The 25,421-nt window shown below is 40.2% G+C and overlaps 1 protein-coding gene across 11 annotated transcripts in view; it reads right to left on the bottom strand.

Moving 5' to 3' along the window:
* DYNC2H1 (dynein cytoplasmic 2 heavy chain 1) overlaps positions 1-25,421 on the bottom strand; it is a 355,486-nt gene that overhangs the window by 257,861 nt on the left and 72,204 nt on the right. For all 11 annotated transcript variants that reach the window (XM_047878743.1, XM_047878737.1, XM_047878734.1 and 8 more), the window contains 13 exons: positions 24,293-24,422; positions 18,618-18,773; positions 17,588-17,847; positions 16,504-16,750; positions 15,351-15,502; positions 14,233-14,377; positions 12,719-12,821; positions 11,991-12,158; positions 6,402-6,532; positions 5,750-5,998; positions 4,914-5,022; positions 2,273-2,386; positions 946-1,088 (listed from right to left, as the gene is read on the bottom strand). In XM_047878743.1, coding sequence (XP_047734699.1) covers positions 946-1,088; positions 2,273-2,386; positions 4,914-5,022; positions 5,750-5,998; positions 6,402-6,532; positions 11,991-12,158; positions 12,719-12,821; positions 14,233-14,377; positions 15,351-15,502; positions 16,504-16,750; positions 17,588-17,847; positions 18,618-18,773; positions 24,293-24,422 — 2,107 coding nt within the window. The remainder of the gene's footprint in view (positions 1-945; positions 1,089-2,272; positions 2,387-4,913; positions 5,023-5,749; positions 5,999-6,401; positions 6,533-11,990; positions 12,159-12,718; positions 12,822-14,232; positions 14,378-15,350; positions 15,503-16,503; positions 16,751-17,587; positions 17,848-18,617; positions 18,774-24,292; positions 24,423-25,421) is intronic.

The raw sequence follows: 25,421 nt of genomic DNA, 5'->3' as shown, positions 1-25,421 counted from the left end.
GCGGTCCTCTTACCCCCCACCCCCTCTCCAACCGCGCTCGCTCTGAATCACTCGTGACGTCTCACTCGGCTGCCGGCTGACCCTCACAATCACCAGGCACGCTCTCATCTCAGGGTCTTCACAAAGCAAGCGGCCCCCGAGACCCTCCCCCCCCCTCCCCCCCGCGACACTGTGACTCCCACCAGGGCGGGGACCGGTGTCTGCTTTTTCTCTGCTGTGACCCAACGTGCAGAACGGCGGCACTTGTAACAGACCCAGTAATTACTACTTCTTGAAGCCCCTCGTTCGCGGGACCTCCTCAGACTAGAATGACTTTCCTGTCCCTTACTTGCTGAAATCTAACTAAAATGTTATCTCTTCCAGAAAACTCCATCCATTGTCCCAAATCACATTCCTCCCTCCGACTCACGGTCTGACTCAACAGTCTGTACCTCGATCACCCAAAAATGAAGACGTGAATGGTCAAGAATATACGTACTATTCAGAGACATTAAAACTATTATGGATCAAGCAACGTAAGGTTTCCAGGCAAAGATGGTGGTTCGCATTCATACTTTAAACACACTCCCCTCCAGACACTGAGCATGGCGACGGGAGATATTAAGAGATTTAAAATTCGTATTTAAAAAACTGCTAAAATTATTGCTGCAATGTTCTATTATAAGCTGGCTTATGATAGGCTAGTTAATGAAAGGAATACAATTATTAAGGTACAGTAGTTTTCTACGCAGTCCTCAACTGAGAACATAATCTTCAACGTGAACTTCTGTACTCAACTAAAGTTGAGTACAGGGCATAAAGAGAAGGGAGAGGCTTTCAAACGTGTTATGGTCAGCGGCACAATTAAGACAACATTATAACAAACACCAGAGGGAGTTGTGAAAATCAGTAACTTCAGAAAGAATATGCTTATTTTTCATTTCCATACTTCAGGATTGAACTTACTTTTCTCATACTGCTGTCTGACCAGCCCTCCATCCACAACACCTGGCATTTTTTATGCAAGGCTGGGTTACTCTCACAGTTTATTATGAAGTTTAAATTCGTACAATCCATTATCAAGACAATATGCAAGTTTTGCTGAATTCCTTAAAAAAAATAAGAAAATCATTATCATGCATATTATGACAATAGTAATTGGAGAAATCCTTATGTGGTCTACTTTTATGAGTTTAACAATTTCTGAAATGACATGGTAGCTGTTACAAAAAAACAAGCTATATAAAACAGTATTATACTTATGATCTTTTCTTTTGTTAAAAAATACTTGTGTGTGTGTGCATGCGAGTGCACACACCCATGTGAAGAGAAGAGATCCAGAAGGAATTCAGGAAGAAGTGTATACTTGTGTGTGTGTGTGTGCGCACGTGTATGTGTGCACACGCATGCATGTTCACGTTAAGAGAAAGATCCAGAAGGAATTCAGGAAGAAGTGTATACACCATATTGCTGTTTTGTATGTTACTTTTCAACTATGATACTGGATTCTACTTTACAATTTTTCTTTCAAGGATTTTAGTTTTAATATTCACAAGCAAATTGATCTCTGATTGTCTTTTAGGAGACATATTTTCCCTGTTTCAATATAAATAAGTCATAAAAAGGAATTTGGAAACTTTTCCTTCATTTTCTATGTTCTGAAATTGTTTCAAATAGCCCTGGGATGATCTGTTTCTTAGCGATGTGGTAGAATTTCCTTGTAAACTTGACAGACAGGGAAGGGAGGGTAGCTCTCTAACAACTTCTCTATGTTAATAATAAATGGTCTTTTAGGGAAAAAAAGGAAACAAATGTAGTAGTGATGTCTGGGTGATGATATCATTGCCTATACTTACTTATTCAATTTTAGATATCTACAGTGCACATAAAACTGCTTCTGTGATAATAAAAACTTGTTTCATTAAAAAAAAAAAAAAAGCATAGAGTCTGGCAAAATCTAAACAGTTTCAGAATTTTCTAAGATAGGAGGTCCTAAGCACCACTTTTACCATACAGAAAGAAAAGCAGCAAAGTAAATATTCCAAAGAACATTAGAACACTTTCTGCCTTCTCTTCTGCTAAAATTGTGCTAACATGCTTTTACTATAGGTAAGCCTTCAGGCTACTTACGTGTTTTCTAAAAGCACCGTGAAAGAGAAAAAAGTACCAAAATACCAAACGGACCCAAGATTTAAGATACCTTTGCAACCTAATTAGCAAATACAGCAAATTAAATGGTATTTATTTCACATGAACCAGAGTTTGAATTGATTAACTGAATATAGTCACTTACTGTATGTGAAGTAATTGAAGACTGGTCCAAAAAAACCATCCTGTGAAGCCTGATCTTTAAGAGGCAACAGCAAAGGCTCTAATTCTTCAAGGGTATAAAGTCCAGGAACTTCACCTATGGAACATTGCATTTCTTTTGAATTTTAGCTGCATACCCTAATCCAAACACATTTTACATCTATAATACCTTCTCTGTGTTTGTATTAGTCTGCTCTTATTCAAGCTGTTTCCAAAAGTACATGATCCTATCGCCTCTATACTAACAAACCTACCTGTCGCCTTCATTTCATAAAACTCAGATTCCTAAGCAAGCTATTCAAGACAGTGGATAATCTAGCCATCTAGCCATCTTTCCAGGTTCTCCTGCTGCTTCTCTGCCCCTCGCATTCAAGACCTTGTATTCCAGCATCTGAACTTCTGTGTGTTCCATAAATATAGTGAATCTATACCCACAATCTTCCTCTGCCCATTCCCCCCCATATTTCCTGTTGCCCTATGAGACACTCCTGTACCGACCCCCATGCCCATGAGCCTTCCCTGTCTCCTGTGCACTGGGGAAGGATCTTTTTTTCCCACATATCTAAACATATCACAGTTCAGCATTTATCACATCATGTAATTGTGAAGTATTTCAATCAGCTTCTGAATTCCCAGAGGACAAATATTTGATCATGTTCAACATTTATCTTAGAACATACTTAGCAAAGTACCTGGAACATGAATGTTTATTAGATGAATGAATGAATGGATGGATGGATGAATAGATGGATGGATGGGTGAACTTGTATTATGAATCAGGAGAACTAACCCATAGCCCTGCTATAAGGCAACAGAGTGATGAAAGGCAAATCAAACTGGATTAAGACTATGAGTATTTAATAGAGGGCTGAATTATATCTTATTCACCTCTATAAACCCAGTATTTAGAACCAGATCTGGCACATAACAGGTGTCTAATAAATCTTTGTTAAGCCAGTATATTTAAAGTTTGCAAGAAACTCTAAGATGACCCTTGGGCCACATGTCCAAAGCAGGGCATTCATGCAGGTCCCACCACAGGCAGACCCTACTTTTCTTCAGGGTCAACTCAGAGGTGTGGGAATGCTGCCCATCCCCCAAGCTGGTACGTATCCAAACACACGCACACACAAATCTACTCTATGTCTTGCCATAAATTGCAGCCATGCCTAGACACTTTTGACTCCTTCAAATTAACAAGAAAAGTTAGCTCTACTTACATGCGTAAACCCCCTCTATAGAAAGTAAGAGTTTAAAACACAAAAAAAGAAACCAAGGTCTATTTTCTCTGAAAGTATTTTTCAAATACTTTTTTGCTAAAAATGTCGATAAAATTTAGCTTATGATTTTTGCAGTTATAACTTGATGACAACGCCCAACTTATCTTAAGATAAAAACAATAATTCCCACATCAGCACTCATCTGCATGTTTGCTTTCACAAACAAAACAAAATGTAAAACCCCAAACAAAAAGCTATGTATCTGGTAGACCAGTCTATCTCTTCCCTAATGAAAGGCCTCCATCTAGTGACAAGGGAAGTGGTGTGCAGGAAACACAGCAGCAAGATCTCAGGAGGCTATGCTGTAAGAAGGTCCTGACACCCAAGCTTGTCCAGGACCTCTCGCTCCTACCACACAGCAGCCGCGGAACTTGTGCCAGAGACTGGCCGGCCACCTGTCCTCTAGAGTCCCGGTCTGTTCTCAGTGGAACACCCAAGTGTAGAGACACTTTGGCCTAGAAATTAAATGTTTTCGTCAACCAAAGCTGCTAAGTCCTGGAAAAAAAAAGACCACTCATCTCAGAGCTTACCAGGGCCAACGCGAGCATCACGTAGGTCTGTCTGCAAGTCTCCACAATGGATTAACTCATGCAGCTGAAACTCGCTTTTAACAAGGTTTATTTTGTACTTAAATAACAAAACAATCTCGGTCCAAGTCTAAAACTAAGCCACCTCATACCAACTCTAACCATGATTACTCATGAAGAGATTCTAATAAATTTCATAAATTATTCGGAAAAGGGAGACACGTGGGAAATTACAAGTGTCTTCTCCAGGAAGCCACAGAAAAGGTCAGGTGGCTCAACAGACAACAGGAGCGGACCACAATTTGGGAAACAGGAGGCCTCAGAGGCTGAAAATGTACCCGCATTCACACACCCGTACGAAGGCCATTATTCAGCAACTGCACTAATGCTGGACAGTGAGGGCCCATCAGATTGTTTTCTTATAAGTTGGACCATGTGTTTCCCTGCACACTAACTCGATTATTTCCACAGATAATAAAAGTGCTGTATTAAAGGGCACAGCACATTTTTTTAAACAAGCACTGGCTGGGAGCTTTCCCAAAAGGTAACAGCCAGCAGTCCCACCAGAAGCAGGTGAGATGGCAGCTCTTCGGAACATTCACCGACATTAATAATCCTGTTTATGTAATCCTTCCGTCTCTTGGTTTTATAAAAATGAGGCTTCTCAACTCTCCAGCTGTGGGAGCGTTTCACCCCATGTCAACTTAGTAAAACCCAAGCCAAATGTTCTCTGAGACATACTTTTACACAAGGTAATTTATTTGAATAATTTTTACATCACTATTTTTACTTTTCGGAATAGAAATCATGCACTTGCCTGAAGACAAGAGGCTGTTGATCATCTCCAGAAAGGTGGGATGGACTAACTGGTAGTCCTCAAGAAGTAAAACCACCTGCTGAGCTTCCACACCGGCAAGATGCAGCACCTGCACCATCACAAAATCTCATTTCGCACCAATCACATGGCAGCACAGGCACAGACTTCTGTCCTTTATGTAAGGAAACTCCTCCCCTTCCTTCTTCCCCTCCTTCCTCCTTTCCTCCTCCCTTCCTCCTCCCTCCATCCTTCCTTCCTTCTTCCCTCCCTCCTTCCTCCTCCCTTCCCTCCTCCCCCCTTCCTCCTCCCTCCGTCCCTCCTTCCTTCTCCCTCCCTTCCTTCCCTCCCTCCTTCCTCCTCTTCTTCCTTTCTCCTTCCTTCCCTCATCCCTCCTTCCTCCCCTCCCACTTTCCTCCTTCCCCCCTCCTTCCTTTTCTTCTTTGTTACCAAAATGAAAAATTAAACTCTAGCCATAGAGTTTGGAAAATAAATCCAGTCCATGAACAAATAGTTGAGGGAAATCTTAATTATTTTACAACTAAGACAGATGATCATTTTTAAACATATCCACATATGTCCTACAGAAATTCTATCCTTTTATCTTCCATGCCCACCTAATGTCTCATAATCTGGGGTACCTGAAAGCTAGAAATCCTACGAAGAATCTTTTTCCTATGTGTACATAAAAATAGAATTTTCTAATAGCCACGGGGAAAATAATCATCAAAATTAAAGATTATGTTGCATCTCAGACACGTGAAGTTCTCTCTGAAGGCTTCTAGAATAACTAATTGTGATGTAAAACCAAATAAAGCAAACGACTTTGAGTAACTCACATGTTTGATATCATTTTTGAACTGCTTCAGTTCATACCCTCTGGAGATCTTCGGAGAAAACAGCATGGCCCCGTTCATGTGGCTCACTAAGGACGTGACGGTGCGGCGGCCTACCCCGCTGCGTCCTGCCAGCAGCAGGGAGCCCCCGGGGCAGCTCAGCACTCTGTCTGTCCTGGACACATACTCCAGGACTTCTTGGAAAAGTAAAATATCTAACATCTGGTTATCTCGTCCATAATGAATAAGGCCCTTTAAAAAAAAAATCACGAAGAATATTTTATAATTAATATATACTCAATTATAGAATAAAAATGTTAATTATCTAGACTAAGATGTGTAGTTTTGATACACTCTGGGAAAGGCTTCAGTGTGACTGTATGTCATCTCACACCCCACAGCCTAACCAGGATTCCAGGTCTATGGCACTTCCTCCAGAAAAACTTCTATGAGGCCAAGCAAGTTCAAGGCCTCACAATAGTCACATACTTGTGGACATGATCAATATAACTAGTAAGACATAGTGAGAAGTATCAGTTTAATTACCAAAATGTCAATTTATAATCTTTGCAAGTCTCAAAAAGCTTACAAGATGCTTTTTAAATGCCTGCAATCATAACAAAACCCCAACTCAAATTCCTGATTGAGATTATACCTTCTTAATAACATCCTTGAGATCTGCAGAGCTCAGTTTCCCAAGCGGTTTTCCGTGTGGAGGCAGGGGCTGCCCAGGGGCTGGCCTTGCTCCTGAACTGTGTCGGGGTCCCCACGTAACATAGAAACTGTCTGTAGAAATAAAAGGTATTCTTCTGTTTTCTGTGTGTTATTTGTAATGGCAGCATCAGGAACTGCATTGTTCCTTTTTAACTTTTATTTTTTATTTTGAGAGAGAGAAAGACAGCGTAAGAGTGTGGGACAGGGGCAGAGGGAGAGAGAATCTCATGCAGGCTCCACACCCAGCATGGAACCAACGCAGGGCTCAATTCCATGCCCTGGTATCAAGACCTGGGCCGAAACCAAGAGGTGGATGCTCAACTGCCTGCACCACCCATGCACCCCACTCACTAAACTTGAAAAGTTCATCAGCCCAAGTAAGACAATCCCCAGAAACACAAAGGTAAATTCCTATACAGCATAGTTCGTAAGATCAATCAACTCAGTTACAGCACCCACACCTCACTGCACTATCAAACTACTACTGAAAAGGAACTGATGGTGTCCCTGTTCTATCTCCGACCCCACTTCTTCCCCAAATGAAACATCTTCTTCCTAATGCTCCCCTAGGGTTCTCACTTCCACCATTTCTCCCTTTTCTCCTTCTCCAGAATGTCCATATAAATTGTAGATTAAAACATATAAAATTGGCATATAAAACAAACTCAAAACTCTCCGTGTGCAAGAACACAAATTTATTACTACCATCAAGAGCCCTAATTCTCAAATTAAAGAAAAATTTGCTGAATTTTAAGTAGCAAACAAACCCCCCAGAAACTCCCCCTGAAAGCCCTTACAGGAGCGCCCCGATGAGCACACAGGAAAGTCTGCACACCTCTCCCCTCCCGACGCGTGTGGGCACAGACCCTCGCCGGCGCAGGCTGGGCCCCAAGGCCGTAAGGTCCGGGACCCCAGCTTCTTTGAGCTTCTCTCCTTTCTCTTGCCTCATCTGCCAGCTGTGGACGCACCGCACCGAACGACAGCCCCTCCTTGGGAAACCCGGCCAGGACCGCCAGACCACACCTCCATCGTGGTCAAGGCGCCCTCATCACCCGCTGGGCTCCCGGAGCGTGTCCCTTGCCCCTGGACACCCGCGCTCATCAGGCCCCGGCCACGTGTCATCAGTCTCCTGCCTATCCCTTTTACTTTCACCTCCCCTGGGATCCAAACTCAGCCTGCTCTTCTTTAATCCTAACCACCCCCCTTGAATTACTCCATGTTGCTCTGTGCCTTGAACCAGCGACGGCCTCTAGGCCCACACCTACTCACCACCTCTCTCCGGGCAAGTGTCCCAAGCTCTCGTCTGCTCCCAAACTTCCAGGTGTTCCACAGACATGCCTGACAGACTTGCCTACAGCACACCTGAGTTTCAACCCTGCACTTCCTGCTGGAGAGAAGGAGGCAGAAAGACACGGCCGCTACCCTACCCTCCCAGACCTGACAAACCTTACGAGGATGCCCCCAAAGACGCTCAAGACACCTGCAAACCTGAAACACAGAAAACTGAACTCATCGTCTCCATGTATCATCGTGCCTCACCCGGCTCAGATCCCTGCCTCGAGCCTCTGTCCCTCTGGCTACACCCTCACCACTCCCAGAGAAGCACACGACAGGCGGCAGGCGGGCTGTGCCCCAGCACTCCACCGGCACAGAGCTCCCCACCGCCCGAGGACAAACAGCCCAACTCCTCATCTGCATCTAATCTGCCTCCACTGGCCACCTGCACCTCCAGTCTGCATCCGCATCCCACTGCACACTCCAGTTCCCTTAGCCGGTGATTCTATGCATATGCCTGTCCCGTGTCTGGAATGCCCTTCCCTCCACTTCACTCAGTAAAATCATCCTCACACACTGTCACCGTCTGCAGTGCTCAAAAACTGTACAACCGTAGGTGTTAATCTAACAAGGTACGTACGACACTTACATGGTGAAAACTAGACGACACTGAGGAAAGAAAACACAGAACATCCAAATAAACAGACAGATAAATCATGTTCACGGAAAGGAAGACTCAACATAATGAAGGTGTCAATCCTCCCCAAACCAATACACAGAGTTAATGCAATTCCTATCAAAAGCTTAGCAACCATATTTATAGGTAAGGTTACCGTAAAATAGATCTAGAAAGTCAAAGGAACTTAAATAGCTACAACAACTCCAAAAAAGAACAAGAAAGTAGAAGTGAGTCTTCCCAATTTCAAGATTTATTATATGACAGGAATCAAGACAGCGGGGTCCTGGTGGAAGGACAGACATAAAATCGATGGAAAAAAACAGAGAACCTAGAAATATAGTCACACAAACCCGTTTTGGACAAAGGGGCAAAACCAAGTCAAGGGAGCAAAGTTCCCTTTTCAAACAATGGCCCTGGAGCAGGTGGGCATCCATCAGCAAGTAAAGTGACCCCGTCTCACTCTTTATACAGAAATTAACTCAGAGTGGACCACTGACTTAAAACAAAACCGTAAAACTTTTAGGAAAAAAATGTAGGAGAAAGTCTTCAGGATATAGGACCAGTTGGAATTCTTAAACTTGACACCAAAAGATCCTTAAAAAAAATTAATAAGACAGGGTGCCTGGGTGACTCAGTCGGTTAAGTGTCCGACTCTTGGTTTTGGCTCAGATTACAATCTCACAGTTCCCTGAGTTCGAGCCCCGCATTGGGCCCCGTGCTGACAGCTCGGAGCCTGCTTGGGATTCTCTGTCTCCATCTCTCTCTCTGCTCCTCCCTTGCTCACACCATCTCTCTCTCAAAATAAATAACCATTAAAAAAATAGTAAGTTGTACTTCGTAAAATTAAAATACTTTGCTGTGGGAGACCCTATTAAAAGGATGAAAAGACAAGTGACAGTGGGGGAGAATGTGTTTGCAAACCATGTATTTAACGAAAAGCTAGTGTCTGTAATATACAAAGAACGCTCAAAACTCAACAATAAAGATAAACCATCCCAAGAGAAAGTGAGTAAGACGCACACAGAGATATGTCACTTGAAAGGATACAGAGGCGGCGAAGGAGCCTGAGAAGGCGTCCAGCTGCATTGGCGGCCGGCAGAGCACAGACTGCGATGACACACCCAGACATGCTACCAGACGGCTGACTGGAGGACAGTGGAGACAACCCCAAACGCTGGCAAGGATGTGCAGCACCTGGCTTACGTCCATACTGCTGATGGGGATGGGAAGTGGCACAGCCATTGTAGGGAAGAGTCAGCAGTGGTTTTCAAACACCGAGCACAGAAGCGCCGGACGCTCCCACGAGTGCACGGATGACCATTTATCCCAGACAAACAATGTATTTTCACGTAAAAATCCCTACATGAGTTGTTCTAGCGCCTTCCTCCTAACGGTCTAACACACACCGAACATAACCCAGATGGCCTTCAACAAGTAAAGCGTTTGGGAAACGGAAGTGTACCTGAACACCTACTCAGCACTAAGAAGGAACAAACCACTGAAACCCCAGGCCACCCGCACGGGTCTGCAGAGAATTATTCTGATCGAAAGTAAGAAACGGCAAAATTAAACACAGAACAGAAGGGTGATTTGCAGAGCAGCAGATGTGGCCACAAAAGGGCGACACGACAGATCTCTGTGGTGATATTTTGTATAAAACTAGAGCGATGCCAACACCCTGTCCGAGACGTTCTGCTGTAATTCTGCCAGCTGTTACCGTGGAGAGACCACGTAGAAGGCACGTGTGCTCGGTCTCTGTAAATTCTTACAACTGTAGGTTAATCTATGATGATCACAAGATAAAAAATCTTTTCTTTTTAAGTTTGTTTTGTTTGAGAGAGATAGGGATAAAGAGAGCACACCAGCAGGGCAGGAGCAGAGAGAGGCAGAGAGAGACGTAGAGAGAATCCCAAGCAGGCTCCGCACTGTCAGTGCAGAGCCCAACTCCAGGCTCGAACCCATGAATCATGAGATTGTGACCTGAGCCAAGATCAAGAGTCAGACACCCAACAGGCTGAGCCTCCCAGACGTCCCAAAAAAATTCATTTTAAAAAGCTTGAAAGTAGCTCCCTCAAAAAACAATTAACCTCTACCTCTTCTACATATCTACCATCTAGCATTTATCCCAAATATATTCAGAAAAGTTAGATTAATCGTACAACACTTCATTCTCTATTATAATTAACAGTTTAACTACTTGCACAAATTTTCATGGCGTCTAAACACACTATCAATAGCTACCATTGTAAACAAAGACTTTCACATCTGCATCTACCACTAGATTACACGTTTCTTGAGCACAGGAATGTATCTCATTTATTTTTAACTCTCCAAGATTAAATTTTTCTTAATACTCTACTATGTGAAAATCTTATTTGCCTACACAGAACATATATCAAGGCTATATTTTTTTAAAAATGCAATCTTTCCTTGAAAAGTAAAATGGTAAGGGGAAAAAAGCATATATTATTTACTGAGTCCTACAAAGGAGGCTCTGAAAGATAACAAACGCTAGAGAGTTCAGATACCCAATAAGACACTGACACTACCTAAGGCCCAAAGGACATGTTCCTTTCTCTGCAAGAAGAGACACTACACACCCAATTCTCAGACTGAGAAAGACCGCACCGGTTAGAAAACAAAGCTCTCCACGCCACACAATGAGAACTCCAGGAAGCCCTGACAAACCCACACTCAAAATCAAGCCAACTTCCAACTACCACCAGGCATGCCAACCTGCTTCGCTTCTCCAACTCACTTCCTGATTCTGAAACTCTAGCAGCTCCAAGAAAATTCCCTCTGTCGGGCTCAACATCTTCCTAACAGTCCAGATCCCCTTTGGCTGTATGCAACCATGACCCTGGGACCAGTCAAATCTGGTAACGTAGATGTAGAACGTACTACATGAGACAGTCTAACGGGATAGAAACTCATTTTGCAGCTTGAAAGGAGTTTATTGGGAAATACTTCCATGTTACGGTCTCCACGTTATGGTACCAAAAGCCCTTTCGCTGTGATGGCTTTCCAATCACACAAACCACCCCCTGAGCAGTCTTCAGAGCGCAGCCTGGTGATTAAGCGGTAACAGATGCCAAAGCAACTGGGCTGCTGGGGGGGAGTGGCATTACACGCAGCCTGTCCTACCAGGGGCGAAGCCAGTAACCAGAGCCTGAGAGAAGCTCTATGCTGACGATGTCGTGAGCAGTGACAGTCAGGAGAATGCAAAGCTTAACTATAATCAAAATACGGATTTTCCCAATGGTCTCAAAGTTTCCTACACATATGGCTTGAGAAAAACATTTGCCAGTAAAAATCCTTCAGGAAATAGAATTCTGAATTAAAAATATAAAACACTATGGCTAAATCCAAGACAACAATTATTGTCATTATATTTTATTTAGCATATGATTATTGAAATCTAGCAAAAAGGAAAAGAGCATTTGCTTATAGTAAAAAAAAATTAAAATTATCCAAACTTTTCACTTGTATAGTATATGAAATCATGCTATTAGTAAGAAAAATAACGGTACGGTTCTCATAACATTTATATATTCACATAAACTCCACAAAGATTACCTGCCATATTATCTAATATATCTGAGCCCCAATCTCCTTGAAACACTGATGTTAAAATGCTGTCAAATAAATGAAGTTCCTTTGCACCAACAATTTTGTCACGAAATAAGCGCCGTGCTTCATATGCTACGATTTCTAACACATAATCTAGTGGATGGTTTGAGGACCCTAAAAAAGAGAACATTTTCTTTAGTTCTAAGAAAGTTCAAATGACTTGCAAATAGTCTGTTTCAACACAGTATTAGAAAGAAATAAAGAATGAGAATCTGCATACCGTCACGTTGGCGTCAGATACAAAGAAGAAAAGGGGAAAAAATTAAAATTCAATGTGTTAATAAGTTGGTAAAGTTGTTTTGATCATTTATAAAATACAGTAAGCATCATTATCCCTAGCTCAATAAAAATACTAATTCTAAAAAGAGTATCAAACATGAATAATGATTTTATTTTTCCCAAATCAAATTTTAACAGTGACGATCATAAAGTTTAGAAGAAAAGCCACGACGTTGTATTTCAATATTAAGGTTTAAATTGAATGTTAATGTTTAAATTTAATATTAACATAATTTTAATTGTAATTTTTAGAATACTGTCATCAATTAAATACTCATTTAACATACCTATTACAAACACAGTACATAACATAAACACACACGTGCGCACACACAGATACGCCGTGGCATTCCAGAGAAAGGTAAGTGATTTAAAATAATGAAACCAAACCTTACCTCCTTCTAAATCGTATCTGAATAAGCCAAGAACCCACTGGGTAAGGATGCACGGAGTAAACAAATAGTGACTATAATCATCAACTGTAAATCTGGCCCGTACCTGGAAAAGACAGTGCAGTAAACCATCTGTCTGCTGTCTAAATATGTAATATGTAAGTATTTGTAATATATTTCCAAATATGTAATAATGCTATAAGCTTTTCAGTCACCGTAGACTCACAGGAATGCCCAATTTGTACTAGTCAGTAGAAACTGTATTTCAATAGAACTGATTTCCGTAGTTATCTTAATATTTTATGCATTTAAAAACATCCAACAGGGGCTGTTCAAAGGCTTCAGCAAACTGCAAAGCCTGACCACAGAAAAAATAACATGAGAGGTAAAGAGCCATGCCACGGAAAGGGGCCTGAGGAAGGCAAACCTAAGCTTTCTGCACAGGGGCTGCGATGCCACAGCCCCGCAGGTCCCGGAAAACACAGCTCCCGGCATTGGGAACTCCAGAGCTGCCTTCTGCTCACAGTCACTGAACTTCTAAGGGACCACAGTGTCACTGCCTGATGCACAACCCGCCGGGACCGGTGCCTTCCCTCCCCCACCCACAGAGCCACTGCTCTCATTGTGGCCTTGGTCACGTAACATCTCCATTCACTCAAAATCGAAACGAAGGAACCCTTGCTCGCTGACTCTACTTCCCCACTTCTACTCCACACTACACGGGGCACACATACCACCCTGACTTTCACACGCCGGTCCCTTTTCCTAGGAAGACCCTTCCTCTCCAGCCACGTTGAATTTCTGTTCACTTTTCAAAACTCACACCACACTTCTGCTCTCCTTAACAACTACCACACACAACAAAGTTACTCACTTCTTCTACACTGTCTCTGCAACTTGCGCATGTTGTCACTGTTACATTCATCACACTGTATTAATAGTTCACGTACGTGACTGGGCCCCTCACTGGTCTGTGAGCTTCCAGAGAACAGAGACTCTGTCATGTCTGCACCCTTAGTACCAGTGCTAGAAAAGGAGGTACTCAACAGACGTCTTCTGCATCCACAATGCCTGTTTTTAGCACTGTCCCCACTTTGCCGAGGAAACACACTTGAGACATTTCCTCACAGGCAACAAGAAAGAAAGAAACCTCAAAGACTACTCCGGGTTTGAAGCCTAGAGGACAGAAACTGATGGAAGTCAGGAGAAAGATGTAGTTTGGGAAAAAAGAAGAACATTCTGAACATGCTAAATTTTAGCAGGTAACAATAACCAACCATCTACCAGTGATCCACTCATTCAATACTGACTGTCTATTAGAAACCGTGCCAGGGGAGTCAATAGTGAAGAAAGCACACGGAGCACATGCCCTCACGAGAGCCCACTCCCCAAGTAGAAAAGTCTAGTAAAGAAGAGGGAAAGAAAGCTGAAGTGTCGACATAAGCCAGCACTAAAGGCAGTCCTTTGGGACGGGAACCAATAGACATGGTAAGAACAACATAAATGAATATATATACCTGTTCATACACTTGTACCATAGACCCTGCTAAGAGATAGATTTTTGATGAAGAACCCCAAATAGGATGATTCTTCAGATTTTTATATAGAACTGGTTCCAAATATGCTCCATAGATTGTCTGTAATTGCTCTCTTTCTGGGTAACTGAAAAAGGACATATCAGAAAATTATTTTAGAAGAATCAACGTTCTAAATTATTTTAATGTTCACTTACAACAGTGGTTTTCCCAATGTGCTGCCCTGAGATTTAGACACCAGAGGTTTCCCTGGGGACTAAGGACAGGCTCATGGTCCCTACTCTGACTTCAACCACATTAGACCTCTCTACGTATCTGCTGTGAAACAGAAGGTCCTACCAGAAGATCCCAGTGAAATTACTTAGAAACACAATTATTTGAAAACCATGATCTTTAGAAAAGACAAAAAGGTATATTTTTCCCAAGAAAAAAAGTATTTTGAGTCGAGTAGAGCCTACCCACAGAGCACTAATCCATCTCAGAACCATAAAAGTAGAACTATTCACACAAATGAAATCAACTTGTTTCTCTCAAACCGAAAAATATTTCATTACAGCTTAACTGATGGCTTTAACACTTCTGAAAGTAGCATGTTATAGATGGTTATAGTTTCAATTAGCATGAAAATAAGCTTGTGTAGGCCCAATGGAACACAGGACAAATGCCGTAACCATACAGCCCGCAAGTCCCTGGGACAACGATGGGCCGTGGCACTGGATGCACGCGTCAGGGTTAATGCCGCCACGGTGAACGTGACCGACTCCACCTCGTGCACTCTGCATAAAATGGGTACTGCTTTTGTTTTATGAAACCCGTAAAATATTTAATTCTAAAATCGACCATTCAAATTCCTAACACTGATATGATATTTTAGAACAGAAATGATACAAAACAGTTGTGTTTTATTTCTAATATTTACGAAGAGCTGATTAACACCTTCAGTTTAGGAAGGACAGGGAAAAAAATGTCAGAACTTAAGTTCTGAGTATTTTTATATTCTTCATTTTGAGGAAATATCATTAATGGATACCTTCAATAAAATTCAAATATATAAGACAGCTCCCCAAAGGAAAAACAATGGAAAACACAGAGATACATACTCCACAGCACAGAGACGGACAATAGAAGTAAATCGGGTGGTAAGCTTATGTCTTCCCAGTCTTCCTCCAGCTGACATGGAAGCCACAATGTGAATATTTTCTAAACCAACCCATTCCAAATTTTCATCATAAAATCCTTGATATGTCAATACCTATTTGAAAATAAATGTATTTTAAATGTTTTATGCTTAGGATTTTTCTAATTCTGATAGAAAATATTTTTGCACGAAATTCAAGTGTTTCCAAATGCAGCCATCATCCTCTATCCAACTCAAGAATTTAAGCTTGAAGAATAATACTCTTGAAGACTCTGTATTCAATTAATGTTAGCTGAATGAGCCTCATTTAAAAAATTTTTTTTCTAATAAACATAAAAAACCAGATGACACTATAAATCTACCAGCAATCATCGGGAAAAAAGTAAAAGAAATCAGGAAAAACATAAGGAAAATATTTTGGTTTTCTTCTATAAATTTTGTATCATATTCTACGGTTACATAGTAAAGCTAAATTTGAACCCACAGAAACAGAATAAACTCTAACGTAGACCTTAGGGCTTCTAATGTGATGGAAACCACACTGACAGAACATATGGTCTCCAACCTTTGCCATTCCACAGGTAAAGACGGAGAGCCATGAGCTGAAGAAGCCAGAGAGGGGCACGAGTCTACCTGTTCTCTGAAGAAGGAATTACAAGAAAAATGAAGCCACAACTCCCCCTAAATCCCACATCCACCCCAGCTTCTGCTTCCCTGCTATTTAGGAATAAAGGACAGGTAATAAGCACAGGGCAAGGCTGTTTTCACTCTTCCTGTCATGTATCACCTCCACGTAATACTAACTTTTACAAGGAAGAAGGTCGAAGAAAGTAGCTTTTTGGGGCACCTGGCTGGCTCAGTTGGTGCAGCACGAGACTCTTGATCTCAGGTCGTGAGTTCAAGCTCTGCGTTGGGTGGAGATATTACTTAAAAATAAAAACTTTAAAAAGGAAAAAGACAGCCTTGGAACAAGATCGCTACATGCGTCAGGGGTTGAGTTTCCATTAACATACTGGACAAAACCGGCCCTGAGGAGGAAAGCGGGTTTTCTAAGGAAAGGTAATGAAATTAAGTTGTTTCCAGTTATATCCTAACATTCAATCAATAAGACCCACCTGTTGTAGGAAAGCAACCAAAGTACTGGTCCCCCACTTATCCAGCTTGGGCAGGTTGAGATCTTTCAAGTACAAAACAAGTCTTTCGCAGTCTTTCGGTCTGTACACTCGACCGGTGTTGGTACTGATCACCAGGCAAGTCTGGCTCAGCTTCTGCAGGAGGTGTCGAGGCGTGGTCTGCGCGCTACAGTGAACCGTGGTGATCTGAGTGGACCGGAGCTGGGAAAAGGCGTGTCTCAGCAGCATCCTGGGAGAGGAAGGACATTTGCCTTTGTGTGTTGAACGTGCTCAAATATAACATGCTGCTTATATTCCACATAAAATTCCTCTTTTTATAAATATTGCACTTTCTAAATTATATATGATGATGTTTACAGGGAAAGTGGTAAACACGGATGTGGCCTAACAAACAGGCAACTTTCTAATTTTTACAATATAAAAAAATACATTTGTATGTTAAAGCACCCTTGAAACTCCTTCAGCAAAAACAAAGTTTACAGAAATAATTTAATTTGATAAAGTACATACAAAAGATACCAACTGGTTCCCTACAGTTGAAGAGTTAAAAAAAAAAAAAAGTACAATGATTTTATAGAATTTTTAAATTCCTACTAAAAATAAGCCATGTCTCTTTTCCTTTCAGAAATCCTTTCCTTTCAGAAACTACACTCAGTAGACATGAAAAACAGCTGAATTACACTGATATAAAAGCTATTTTTAAGTAGAAAGCTAACTTCAAGATTCATTTTTTATAACTAAAGCAAATAATAATGTGTAAATATATCGAAGGGGTTCAGTTTTTGTGGTGATTGTACACTCATTTTCTTTTGAAGACTATCTTCCCAGATCGTTCTCTTTCCCCTAGAAAACACATAACCTGGCAGGAAAAAAAAGATATATTCTTCTCTAATCTAATCTAAAGTCGTATCATTTCTACAAGTAGTGACAATGGAAAGAGTCCTCCATGAAAATGTAAATGCTACTTTAACCAAAAGAAAGGTAACAGGGTTGTGAAATGATTTCACATGAGGAGAGGAGTACAAATCCACAATATGCACTTCAGTCAACATTTTTCTGCTCTTACCCTTTGCCACATCCTTCTGGTCCTACAAGAATAAATGGCTGTTTAGTATCAGAACTTAACCAGGGTTTGAAATAATCCAGGCCTCGCTGCATGTCAGGAATCTGAATGACGGGGAGAGTTTGGCTGTTGCTGAAATCATCGGCGGTCAAGTTTTCCGGCTTCTTCAGCACATAAGACGCTAGTCGCCCCCGACCTGAGTCATAGTAGGTATCCATTGGTTTGTGAGGGTCTGGAGGAGACTCTCGTGCCCACGTAAAAACCTTAAGAAGAAAAAGTTGTGATAGATACTCCAACTCCACGAGTATGTGAAATTTTAGTTCTTCAAAGTAAATGTCCCAAAGTCAGTCATCTTAGCTTAACAACAAAAATTTGCTACCAAATATCGTTGATAATTAAGATAACATTTTATGTCAATTATTCTTCTCTAAATCATCACTGAGGCAAAAAATATAAGTCATCTAGTCTGCACATACACCAAGATATAAATACATTCAACTTTTAAATGACGTGGGTTTTTTTTATGTTTATTTTTGAGAAATAGAGAGTGTGAGTGGGGAAGGGGCAGAGGGAGAGGAGGACAGTGGCTCTGAAATATACCTTTAAATTTATTAAGGAAAATATGCTGAATCCATTCTGGCATTTTTAACTGCCAAAACTGTTCTGGTTAAGCACATGATTAAAAATATGTATTATTCTACAATTAAAAATGATTTAAATAATTATATTTAGTCATATGGCTAAGTAGCCTCAAACATGTCTAACAATAAAGATATGGTCCAAACTATAGCCTATTAAAACATTACTTTATAAAATTTTAATAAAATCATAAAATATCATAAACTAGTTCAAAGGAGAAAGTAAGTATATATGTTTATATGTACATATCGATAAATGCATTATTATTCTATTGAATGCTTCATTTCAAAAGTAATAGGCTTAGTACAGGTACCAATCACTATATTTTGACAAGTAGGAGTGGATGAAAATTAAAGAAAACACTGACTGAACACATGTGTTAAATATGCATCACCTCTTTGGTGAACTCCAGGCGGGATTTCATGTTCAGGTTTCCACCAAGCCCCCGTATGAGGCTAATAACAAACTGCTCATGATTTTTGCACCCACGAAGATGTGACAAACCATTCATCACAGTCCCAACCAAACTGGTTTCAACCACATAGTCATTCTGTTGATTAAAATCCATGGACAGACAAAAAACAAATATTATCATGGAAACCCACAGATTTACATTCACACATCTTTTCAATTATGATCTTTAAATATATCCCTCCATTCAAGGTGTAGAAAGTTTACATTTGATTCAGTTTATACATATAAATTTTGAAATTAAGATGTAATCATAAAAATGCAATTGTCTATTTCTAGCTTCAAGTGCTAGAGTCCTTAACTAGATATATACTTTACTTCCTAAGTCTGAAGAATATAAAAGTACATCACTGGTCTGAAAATAACAGTCCCTCATAATCTCTTCCTGATAAAGAGGAAGCTAGAGGTAAGGGCTCAATCAAGGACCCTGGGCATTAAAGGCTCGTAAAAGTGAACTTAACACAAAAAAACATCTGAAGTTAGCTCTTTACACAGACTTTTAAAATGAAACTTTGGGGTGCAGTGTGTACATGACTTTGATCTGTGGGCCCCTGGGACCCCTGTGTAACTGCCAGAGGTTAAAAGGGGTAAAGGTTCTCACTCATTCAATCTCTAAGTATTTACTGAGACCCAATTATGCATTAGGATGTCCATGTGGTGCTAGGTGTTTTCTTTAAAAAAAAAAAAAAAAAAAGGTGAATTTCACAGAGAACTTATGTTCCTGTCACTCACGTCCAGTAGAGAACATGGTCAACAACTTATGGTAAAAGCTACAGAGGAGCAAGGCGCCTGGGTGGCTCAGTTGGTTGAGTGTCCGACTTCAGCTCAGGTCATGATCTCATGGTGCATGGGTTCGAGCCCCGCGTTGGGCTCTGTGCTGATAGTTCAGAGCCTGGAGCCTGCTTTGGAGTCTGTGTTTCCTTCTCTCTCTTAACCACCGCCCCCCCTCCGGCTTGCGCGCGCATACCCATGTGCTCTCTTGCGCCCTCTCTTTCCCCCTCTCTCTCTCCCTCACTCTCAAAAATAAACGCTAAAAAAAATTATCGGTTAAAAAAAAAAAAAGGCTACAGAGGAGAAGAGAGTAACTCAGAGAGCTTAAGCCTCTTTGTAAAAGGGGACAGTGAAACTGACACCTGAAGGATGAGATCCGCAGGGCATGCAGAGAGGGTAGCATATGCAAATGTAAGCCACCAGTGTGGGTAAGAAATTAAAAGCAGCTTATGCCTGAGTAAGCAAAGGAGAGTAAGCTGAAGTCAAAGGGATGGGCAAGGGCCAGAATATACACAAGTGCACAGGCCATGGAAAGGGTGCAAATTTTATTTTCACTACTTATAAGGTGTTTTAAATAAGAGGGTAAAAAGATCCAATTTGCATTTTTTTCAAGATCACTCTGCCTGCAAAAGAAGTGTTTCTACAAGATTGTATAAATGGGAGGAAGACCAGGAAAAAGGAAAAGATGAGGAGAAATCCAGCTGCCTCAGCCATACTAAGAGTTCTACACTTTAAAGGCAATATATTTATTTCTGCATTGTCTAATTTGCTGAATTAATAGAAGAAAGAAAAACTCTAGTTAAAATCAAATCAGCATTTGGTTGGAGTATTCATGACAGTCTAGCTCTCAGAACGTGAACACAGTGAACAAAGTACAAAATAAGAAGGAAGGAAGTCTCAACACATAAAAAAATTTTCAAACTGTAACAGGGACCTGACCTCAAAACAGTCAGTGTATTTTCTAACTGAATCTTTGGTATATCCACTCTATGGCTTGACCATCTTATCTGGTCATTGTATCTATAGCCACAAAACCCCTACCTACCAATCTGTCCCATCCAGTGTTCTATTTCTGTTTCTAACATCAACAGCATACAAGTGGATGACCTCAAAGTATTTGTCCTAGAGAGCCTTATTAGGCTCTGTATATTTTATATGAATGAAATAACATATCTGCTGAAAAGTTGCTACAAGGGAGGCAGCAGGTATTTAAGGCAGTACATAAACTCTCATTCATTCATTACTCCATGACGGTACTTGGTTCTGGGGATACAATAAAATGTGGTCCTGCCCTGCAAGGGGCTTGGAGTTGAATGCACGCAGTTATACTAGCAAGGAGGAGACTGATCTGTCAGACTGAGGGCTGGAAGGAATGGTCCTCTCCCCGAGGCCTCCAGGAACCCATTCATGTGCGTGTTCTCCTCACAAATCCCTATCCCTCCATCTCATACTTACAGACAGGAAAGAGACACCTTGAGAAAACTCAAGTGAGATCTCCACTTCTCTGTCATTCTACAACCTTCTACAATGACTACTAAGTCAACTTCAGGTTAACAATCAGATAATTTCAAAAAGTACTTTCAATGCTACCTATTTCCTCTACTTTTTTATATGTTTACATTTTTCATAGAAACAATGACATACAAGAAAAAAAAACTGAAAAAATCGTATAGAATATCGGAAAGCCCTACATTGTCTTCTGTGCACGTCAAACTTCTATTCATGCTTCAAATTCAGAACTAAGTGTTATCAACTTTTTGAACTCTTCTGGAGGATGGTAACACTCTTTTCATCCTGTTTATTTTTCTACATCTCATTTTTCTCCATTAGGCAAATCCCTCCCCAAGGAAACAGACTGTCCGATTAATGTCCACCTCTTAAAGTCTTATATAGTCCTATGCTTGATACGTATACTAGATACCCATTAATTTTTTGAATAAACAGATGTTTCTAATAACATTGTAAATAACTCATCACCCTTTTTCTACTGTAGTATTAACTTGACATAGTTTTTAGCATGAAATATATGCTGGTACTTATTGTCAGTGAAATGTAACAGCAAGGTGGTTTTACTAGAAACATGAGAGATTCCACTAGTCAAGATTTTTAGGTAAGCAGTTCAAGATAGTGTAGGTCAGAGAATTAAAGTGTCTTAAGACTACCATAACAAATTCTCAACAAGATACTAGCAAATCAAATCCAACAGATTAAATAAATTATTCACCATGGTCAAGTGCGATCTATTCCTGGGCTGCTGGGGTGGTTCAATATTTGCAAATCAATCAACGTGATATACCACAATAAAGGATTGATAAAAACCATATGATCCTGTCAATAGATGCAGAAAAAGCATTTGACAAAATATAGCATCTTTTTTTGATAAAAACCCTCAACAACGTAGGGATAGATGGGACATATATCAACATCATAAAGGCCATATGTGAAAAACCCACAGCTTGTATCATCTTCAATGGGGAAAAAGTGAGAGCCGTTGTCAGGAACAAGACAAGGATGTCCACTCCCACAGTTACAATCTACCATACTACTGAAAGTCCTAGCCTCAGCAATTAGACAACAGCAACAACAAGGCATCCAAATCGCCAAAGAAGTCAAACTTTCACTATTTGTAGATGACATGATACTCTACGAAGAAAACCCAAAAGACTCCACAAAAAAACAATTGCTAGAATACATGAACTCAACAAAATTTCAGGATACAAAATCAACGTACAGAAACCAGTTGCATTTTTATACACTAATAATGCAGCAGCAAAAAAAGTAAATTAATAAAATAACCAAGGAATTGATCCCATTTGCAACTGCACCAAAAACCATATCTAGGAACAAACCTATCCAAAGAGGTAGAAGATCTGTACTCTGAAAACTACAGAACACTTATGAGAGAAGTTGAAGAGGACACAAAGAAATGGGAAAACATTCCATGCTCATGGATAGGAAGTACAAATATTGTTAAAATGTCTACACTATCCAAAGCAATCTACACAACATTCAATGCAATCCCTAACAAAATAACACCTGCATTCTTCACAGAGCTAGAACAAACAATCCTAAAATCTATATGGAACCAGAAAAGATCCCGAATACCCAAAGCGATCTTGAAAAAGAAAACCAAAGCAGGAGGTATCACAATCCCAGACTTCAAGCTATACTACAAAGCTGTAATCATCAAGAAAGTATAGCACTGGCACAAGAACAGACCGTGAGATCAATGGAACAGAATAGAGAACCCGAAATGGACCCACAACAGTATGTCCAACTAATCTCTGACAAAGCAGGAAAGAATATCCAACAGAATAAAGACAGTCTCTTCAGCAAGTGGTGCTCGGAAAACTGGACAGCGACATGCAGAAGAATGAACCTGGACCACTTTCTTACACCACACACAAAAATAAACTCAAAATGGATGAAGGAAAACCTCTCTGATGTTGGCCTCAGCAAGTTCTTACTTAACACGACTCTGGAGGCAAGGGAAACAAAAGCAAACATGAACTATTGGGACGTCATCAAGATAAAAAGCTTCTACACAGTGAAGGAAACAGTCAGCAAAACTATAAGGCAGCCTACAGAATGGGAGAAGATATTTGCAAACGACGTATCTGATAAACGGTTAGTATCCAAAATCTATACAGAACTTATCAAACTCAACACCCAAAAACCAAATAATCCAGTGAAGAAATGGGCAAAAGACACGAATAGACACTTATCCAAAGAAGACATCCAGATCACCAACTGACACATGGAAAAATGCTCAACATCACTCATCATACAGGAAATACAAATCAAAACCACAATGAGATACCACCTCACACCTGTCAGAACGGCTAACGTTAAGAACTCAGGCAACAATAGAGGTTGGCGAACATGCAGAGAAAGAGGATCTCTCTTGCACTGCTGGTGGGAATGCAAACTGGTGCAGCCACTCTGGAAAGAAGTATGGAAGTTCCTCAAAAAATTAAAAATAGAACTACCCTATGACCCAGCAATTGCACTACTGGGTATTTACACAAAGGATACAAAAATACTGATTCAGTGGGGTACATGTACCCCAATGTTTATAGCAGCACTATCAACAGTAGCCAAATTATGTAAAGAGCCCATTTCTCCATGGACAGATGAATGGATAAAGAAGATGTGGTGTGTATATACACACACACACACACACATACACAGAGACACAATGGAGTATTACTCAGCCATCAAAACGAATGAAATCTTGCCATTTGAAATGATGTGGATGGAGCTAGTGTATTCTGCTAACAAAATAAGACAGAGAAAGACAAATATCATATGATTTCACTCATATCTGGAATTTAGTAAACAAAACAGATGAACATGTGGGAAGTGGGGAGAGAAGAGGAGGAAACAAACCATAAGAGACTCTGTTTTTTTTATTTCTTTAAGGTATTTATTCATTTATTCATTTATTCATTCATTCATTCATTTATTCATTTATTCATTTATTTATTTATTTGCGGGAGAGAGACCGTACTGATGGAGGGAGGTGGGTGAGGGATGGGGACTAAGGAGGGCACTCGCTGTGATGAGCCCTGGGTGATGTTAAGTGATGAATCATGAATTCTACTCCTGAAACCAATATCGCACTGTATGTTAACTGACTAGAAGTTAAATAAAAATTTGAAGGGAAAAAAAGATTACTATAGTAAAAAGTTAAAAGCCAAGACAAAGAGCAGGAGAGCAATGAGGACACCTAGCTGTCCCTGTACCCCACATCCTGGCTGAGCATCACTCTTCATCGTTATTCTTCTTGCCTAAATGGTTAATTATGAAATATTATGGCTAACTTACCTGCTTCAGAACCCACTGTAAAGCCTTTTCAAAGTAATCTCCAATCCAGCTCTCAAGATTATTCCTATAACTAGGAGGCTGATTCTTCAACCAAGATTTTATCAGAGAATTAACGTCTGTCTCTTCATCGCTGAAATAGATTAACAAACATGTAAGAAATTATTTAAGAAGACATTGTCAGTGTGCTTTCAAAATAAACTCCTGCTCCAATAAACATTATTCTACAGGTATTGTATCTGCTTATATATGAGACTTGATTTTAATTATTTCCATATGTATATGTGTGTGTATATTAGTGATATATGTACACACACACATATGTATACATATATACATATGTCATTTTCTGTAAAATAAAGCAAATAAATTTCATCAATATTATAAACACAAATTAAAGAGGAATTACATACACGCAGGTTAGCCAAAACCTGATCTAAATCCTTAGGAACAAAGAAACAGAGAATCCCAAGTCCCATCCCAGACTTAGTGGAACAAAATCTCCACTCTAACAAAATTTCTGGGTGATTCAAACACACAACAGAGTTCAAGGACACCTGTACCTTAATGCAGATCTTTAAAAATATTTTTTCTTCTCTATCCCAAAAAAGGCCAACTACCTAAATTCTCATGCCACTAATTAAAACTCAAAGATCTTCCCGAAGTAAAATAGGATTCTTTTAGCAAAGCACCTAATTATATGTCACATCCAATGAATTAAATTAAACACTAACATCTTATTCAAAACTATAGCTTAAATAACTATAAAAAACGATGGCAAACACAACTGCTAGATTAATAATTTTAGAATTGACAAGGGCTCAATATTTTGCCATTCCCTGCAATGTTGATGTTCTCATATGCGACTACTGTACATGATTTCTAAAATCAGCTTATTCTTCATATTTGTTCTTCAAGCCTCTTCCAAACATGCTGAGGAAGAAAGAAAACATTAAGTGAAGAGGTTTCCAGTTGTGAAACAAAAGGCTGTACCACAGGGCCTATTCATCCTAGGTTAGCCCTAAAATTCTATCAATCTAAGATCTATGATAAAAATATTGCTACTTAGTTTTAGATGATTAGCCTCTAGCTCATATCTAGTATGTTCACTTCTTTGCACTTAGTTCTAACA

This window comes from Prionailurus viverrinus, chromosome D1, assembly GCF_022837055.1.
Source record: "Prionailurus viverrinus isolate Anna chromosome D1, UM_Priviv_1.0, whole genome shotgun sequence".
NCBI lineage: Eukaryota > Metazoa > Chordata > Mammalia > Carnivora > Felidae > Prionailurus > Prionailurus viverrinus.
This window is presented reverse-complemented; position numbering and strand designations above follow the sequence as displayed.